We start from the raw sequence: 5798 nt of genomic DNA on the forward strand, positions 1-5798 counted from the left end.
AGTCTAGAATGATGAAAAATGCCCCCTCAATTTTAAATTCCCTCCAGGGTTGATTGTTTGGACTGTCATGCAAAAAGTAACACCACCATAAGACTTGAGCAACTGTGACGAATCAACACAGCTCCATAATGACCAGAAAAATGATGGAAACTGCTCACAACTTGAGGTTCATGTTTTCTAAATGGGAAATGATTCACTAATTAGGACAGATAGTTGAGGATACTGGGCAATGGATGCTTTAGGACATCATAATCTACTAGCACATGGTCCACAAGGTGAGAAGGGCTCGTCAGTGGCATTCGCCACAAACGAGACACGAAATGTCACTGCTTTATGCAATGAAATCTGTTAGCTACTCCTGAGTCACACCTTCACACACACGGCCTTTCCCAGGGTATTCTGTGTGAATTTTACACACGTACATACAAAAAATAATGGTATGGAAGCACTCTCCAGTAATGAGAAAGGAATGTGTGCCCCCAAACCGGACCTGGGACACTCCCCTCCTGCTCCGTGTGGGGTAACGCCGTTCCCACGGCTCCTTCCAGCAGACAGATCCTGCAGATCCTTGCCAGTGCACAACCCTCCTGCAGGGCTGCAGCCACTCGCTCAGATCACCAGCTTCTCAATGCTTAAAGTACTCGTTTCATCCTCTTCATTTGAGCCAAAATACCCAGGGAGGTCGATCATCTGCTGCTCTGCCTCCGTTAAACCAAAAGTAGTATTATCATAGAAGGCAAACTCGGGGTCCAAGGGGAAGCTCTGGCACTTGTCCCTTCGGTACTGGGCAGGGCTTACACTTGGGCCTCTCTGGGGGTTCTCTTTGCCAGCAGAGCCCGTTTCCTTCCGCCACACGCCTCTGGAGTTAGGTGAAGGGCCCCTCTTATTTCGGCTGGGCTCAGGCTTCTCAGCTGCCTTCTCCTGACCGGCAGGCTGGCGGTCAGTGATCAGGTCCAGCTTCTTCAGCGAGGGACCTGCCCTGTGGTGGCCCTTGGAGCCATGGCCTGGTGGCTCACACCCTGGCACAGCACTGTGGGGCTGATCTGGTTTCTCACATGTCGGATTAGCGTTTCTCGATTTCGGCCTCATCCTGTCCTCCAAGCCCTGGTCCCATGTTCTGGTCCTGGCGTTGTAGAGAGGAGTCTGCCGGGGTGTGAGGGTGGACATGCTTCTCTCTCTGAAAGGCCTGGCTTTTTTAGTTTCATGGAAACTGGCTGTTCTTCTAAACTGCGGGTTTCTGTGACAGCCCCTCTCAGGCAAGTCCCCTCTGCTATCCTGGTGCTTGAAATGAGCTCTCCTTACCAAGGTTTGGGTAGGGCTCATTGCAGGATTGGCCTGTGAGAATGGAAAATCCAGCCTAGGGTGAGAGCTTTCCCCCAGAAACTTGGGCTGGCTGACTGGCTGGTCCAGAAACGGAGATTTGATCCTAAATTTGTTTGCCGCCGCCTCCTCGTGGTTCTCCCCACTCAGGGGAAGCATCGTGGTGGCACCAACAACCGTGTCCGTGAGGGGATTCTGAGAGACGTGGTACACCTTGGTGGTCTCAGTCAGGCCTTTCTTCTTCATCTCTTTCAGCTGCTGCTGCGCCAGGCGGTAGCTGAAAATCGGAGGGATTATTTTTTGGGCATTTGGCTGAAAGCTGTCATTTCCAGAGACATCATCCTCTTGGGCCAACTGGAGGCTTCGCCTGTAGGTCAGAGGGATGTTCACAGGGGCATCCCCTCCTTCGGTGAAGCTGTCCCTCTGCCTGCTGCCCTGGCAGATGTTCTCCTCGTCGGAGTTCTTGCGGAAGGCGGGGGAATGGACGGAGCCGCGGCGGACGGCGGCGCTGCACTTCTGAGCTCTGCACAGCTTCCTCCACAGCGTGATGAGGACGGTGGCAAAGATGATGAACAAGCACAGGGAGATGCCTGTGATGGTGACTATATTGTTTGCTTTCTGGTCCTCTCCTGGCTGGACAGAAGGCGGGGTGGGAGGCTTGGCAGCTGTAACAAAGAGCACACACGTCTGTCATCAGCATTCTGCTATTTCAGGATGGACACTTTGCTACAAGGAAAAGACAACCAATTAATACAGTACAGGAAGTTCAGATGTGTAGATGATTTAGCACTGATGACTTGAAACTGGCAGGAAGAGATCTACCTACTTTAAACCAAAGCTCCCATGGACCTTTTAAATTTCATCACTGCTTTTGCCCGTTCTGCCATTCCCATGAGGCACTCCTGAACACACGCAGGAACAGGTGAGAGTGTCTCCCCTTCTTCATGAAGTACACTGAGATCCCTCTGTGAAAAGTGCCATAAAAGGGGTAAAAGTAACCCAACTCAGGCTAGTCCTTCAGGTATCACTTTAGAATTACTTTTAGGGTAGCTTAAGTGCATGTGAGAATCACAGTGAGTCTGAAGGGCAGAGAGGGAGCACCAGCAGTGCCAGCATAACTCTTCTAAGCAGTCCTCTGAGGGTCACCTGGTGTTGCAGCCCCAAAGGGCAACACCTTCCCTTCCACAGCAGGCTCCTAACTGAGAAGAAGGCCACTGCTCTGCTGCCTCAGCATTCTGGTATTGACAGTCTTCTCTCATGGACTGAAGATGAGCCTTCAACTGGGAAAGAATACCCTGCAAACCAAGATGTGAACATCTTGGAGCTTTCCACAGCCCTACGTAAACCTCTCACCTGCACACTGTGCAACACTACAGATGGCTGAAGCAATGAGAGCTTAATAATTCTTTTTTTGGACAAAGTCTCCAGCCTTTCAGTGGCAGCCCTGAGCAGAAAACAGCACGGCTGATGGACGAATTGGTCCAGCTGCTAATTTTAATGTCAGGTAGCACTCACTTCCCAGCTTCCTGTGACCAAATATCAGCTTCATAAGGCCAAGAAAATGCTGTTGGAGGACAAGGCTACTCAGTTGTGGTTAACAGCTGTCCATGAAGCTGTGAGCTTGAACTGAACTACTTAACAGCCTTCTCCCAGTCTCCAGTTTTATTCAGAACCCAGAACCTTCCATCAGGGTGATGGACAGTCTGCTGTAAAACTTGCCAGGTCCCACAGTGACTCTTCAGCCATTAGATCTGTCTGCAGAATAATGAGAAGCAGGTATCATGTACCTCCCCCAATCCACAACACTCATTCAACAGCAAGCTGGTAGCACAGCTCTTAGGTAAGCTCAACAACAGCATAAAGAACAGGACCACTGCCTGATGAATCTTTTTTTTGGAGGATCCCTAAAGCTTGCATTCAGTGCAGTGCCGTCATGCCTAGAGAATGATGTTCTAGAGGCTTGAGCAGGAAATGATCCCAAGGGAGAAGGCAGTGCCAGCATTTGCTCTGTTCAGTACCTCCCCAGCAGAGCAATTAATTCTTTGCTCATCCTTCTCTCACTCTCACAGCTCCATTTTCTATCTGTAATGCACACTGTGCTTTCAGCTAGCAATCAGGGAGGTCTGAAACAAGACTTGGTCCATTAGGTTTGATTCTCTCCACCTCATCTACCTCTGCCCCCAGACTGTGTGCTGGTTTCATTTATTCAGCCATTTGCTCCATCTGCTGGACTAACGACTGCAAACATAGTTATGCTGAAAAAAAACACCTTTCCTGCTCCAGAAAGGTGTGGACAGCTGGGGGCTGGAGAGGAATGACATTCCCAGCCTGAGATCAGACAGATCACAGTGCCAAGTCACTTCTCAAACAACCTAAGATCGAGTAAGATGAAATCATGTAAGTGATTCTGTAAAAGAAGCTGCCTGATGTGGGAGCAGAAGGATTAGAGACCACATGCAGGGGAGAAGTGAGGTAGTGACCCCGTGGCAATGGGTGCAGATGCAGGCCTCCTGCACTTCTAGGTTTTCTACTTGTAAACCCTCTTCATTAAGCCAGAGACCCTGCTGGAATTTGAGGATTCCAACCAGACAGCCATGGGCATGTGCAGCACATGCACGGAGAGCTGACCACCCTGGAAAACATCATATGCCTTACACAGTTGCACACATACATGGAAGGAGTAACACCCCCAAGAAGCACCAAAGAAACCTGTCACTTCTGTGTGTGTAGAGCAAAATGCACACCCATGCACCCACACCCATGCTCTGCATGCTCAGACCCAGCTCCAGGGAGCTCTGTGCTCTGGGACTGCTCTCTGAGCTTCAGAGGAGTGAGGTGAAACTGGCAGGGAAGGAGCAAAGCCAAACACTGTGCCTCTGGAAATACCCCTCCAGCAGGTAACAGGAGGCATGGAACAGCACAGCTCCACATCACATCAAAGAAACCACCAACCACCCCACTGTGTTTTGCTGGTGACATCACTGACTGCAGCAGTCTGACAGAGTTTGGCACAGAGAAGACAACTCACTCTAGAGCAGGGCATTAGCTTTAAGCTGGGCCCCTAAACCTCTGACTTGTTCCTTTCTGCCTACAGTCATAGCTTTATGAAATAAGCAGACCCACAGGGCAAGTACTTTCCAGTCATTAAAGATATCACACATCTTAACAACATACTGCTAAAACATCCCAAGTGCTGAGCAAATGCTGACAAAATGTAATACTTGGCTCCATGGAACATAATTTCCAATATTTTCCCTTTACCCAAACTTTTGTTCAATAGCAACCCATTTCTTGCAGTGCTCCACAACACATTTCTGTCCTGCCTGTAAGCTTGTGAAGCCTTCATTCAACAAATGCCTTAAAGTTGGTTCAAGCCAACATCTTAATTAAAAAAGCAGTCCTGCTCTCTTCCTGCTCCAGCTACACATTCTCGCCCACCTGCTTTTCTTCCCTTTTCAGTGGCACAAGCATTGTAGTGGCCATGTGATAAACAAATCCCCCACACCCCCAAACTGTCCATTTTTAGCTGGTTCCATTCCAGTTCTCCACACTTCACTCTTGCTAGCACAAAGAAGTGCATGGAAACAGCCAAAGCAAGGGGTAAGGCACTGCTGACTTTGTAGTAGTTTAAAATATGTTAAATTATAGCCCGAGAGCCTAGGAGTCTGCACAGTCCCTGGGCACCTTCCCTCCCCACCCCCTCCCTTTGTACCTGTGGGACACGAAGGCATTGATGCTTGCAGATCAGCCAGTTTCTGAGCAGATGGACCTCCAGGGCCCCTTGGCATCAGCACCCTCCTTTTCAGCAGGGAACTAAAGTTTGCATGGGCTGAGCTCCCTCACACTGTTAAAAGGGACCTAATTATGGTGCTGGCACAGCCTCACCCAGCCTCAGCAGGGGCCATGTGGCTGCTGCAACCCCTCCCAACTCACAGGAGCCTCAAGTCTCCTGTACTGCACCCACTTGCCAATGCCAGCACCAGCTGGCTTGCCCTGTCACCAGCCAACAGCAGTGGCAGGCTGGAGCCCAAGGAGACCTGGCACTGCCACCTCAAAATGCTCCCAGAATGAGAACCCCACACCACCAGTCCCAGCTGGAACCAGCCCTCTTTTAATAGCTTTTCATTTTTTAATTGTTTTCCACTGCCCAGAGTCTTTGGCCTTCAGTGATCTCTCCTTCAGCCCTTCTCCACTCCCTGGCCATGCTGAAGATTTAAAACCCCTCCTATGGCACTCACAGCACACAGAGATCTCCTCAAGCCTTGCAGCCCTATCTCCAGCTGTCCCACACACACACGTAGGCCCCACCCCACTGCACCAACACCGGGAATGTGACACCCCCCAAAACCAGCAGGGCTGACGGGCAGCTGGGATGCTTCCATTTCCCACAGGCCAGGGCGGGCGTGGGCCCGGGGGGCAGAGGGGAGCAGGGCTACCTACACAGGCACTCCTCCAGCGAGCAGGGGGAAGCCTCCCTC

At 50.7% G+C, this 5798-nt stretch overlaps 1 protein-coding gene across 1 annotated transcript; it reads right to left on the minus strand.

Annotated features, from left to right (window-relative positions):
- Window positions 1-609: 609 nt before the first annotated feature.
- On the minus strand, window positions 610-5791 carry LOC103774278 (thrombospondin type-1 domain-containing protein 1-like; the record flags this gene model as incomplete). The annotated part of the gene is made up of 2 exons (XM_008941669.1): window positions 610-1985; window positions 5761-5791. Coding segments are annotated over 2 exons (1407 nt in total), but the record flags the coding sequence as incomplete, so codon positions are not given.
- Window positions 5792-5798: the final 7 nt, after the last annotated feature.

The sequence above is a fragment of the Merops nubicus genome, unplaced genomic scaffold, assembly GCF_000691845.1.
Source record: "Merops nubicus isolate BGI_N331 unplaced genomic scaffold, ASM69184v1 scaffold7296, whole genome shotgun sequence".
Taxonomy (NCBI): domain Eukaryota; kingdom Metazoa; phylum Chordata; class Aves; order Coraciiformes; family Meropidae; genus Merops; species Merops nubicus.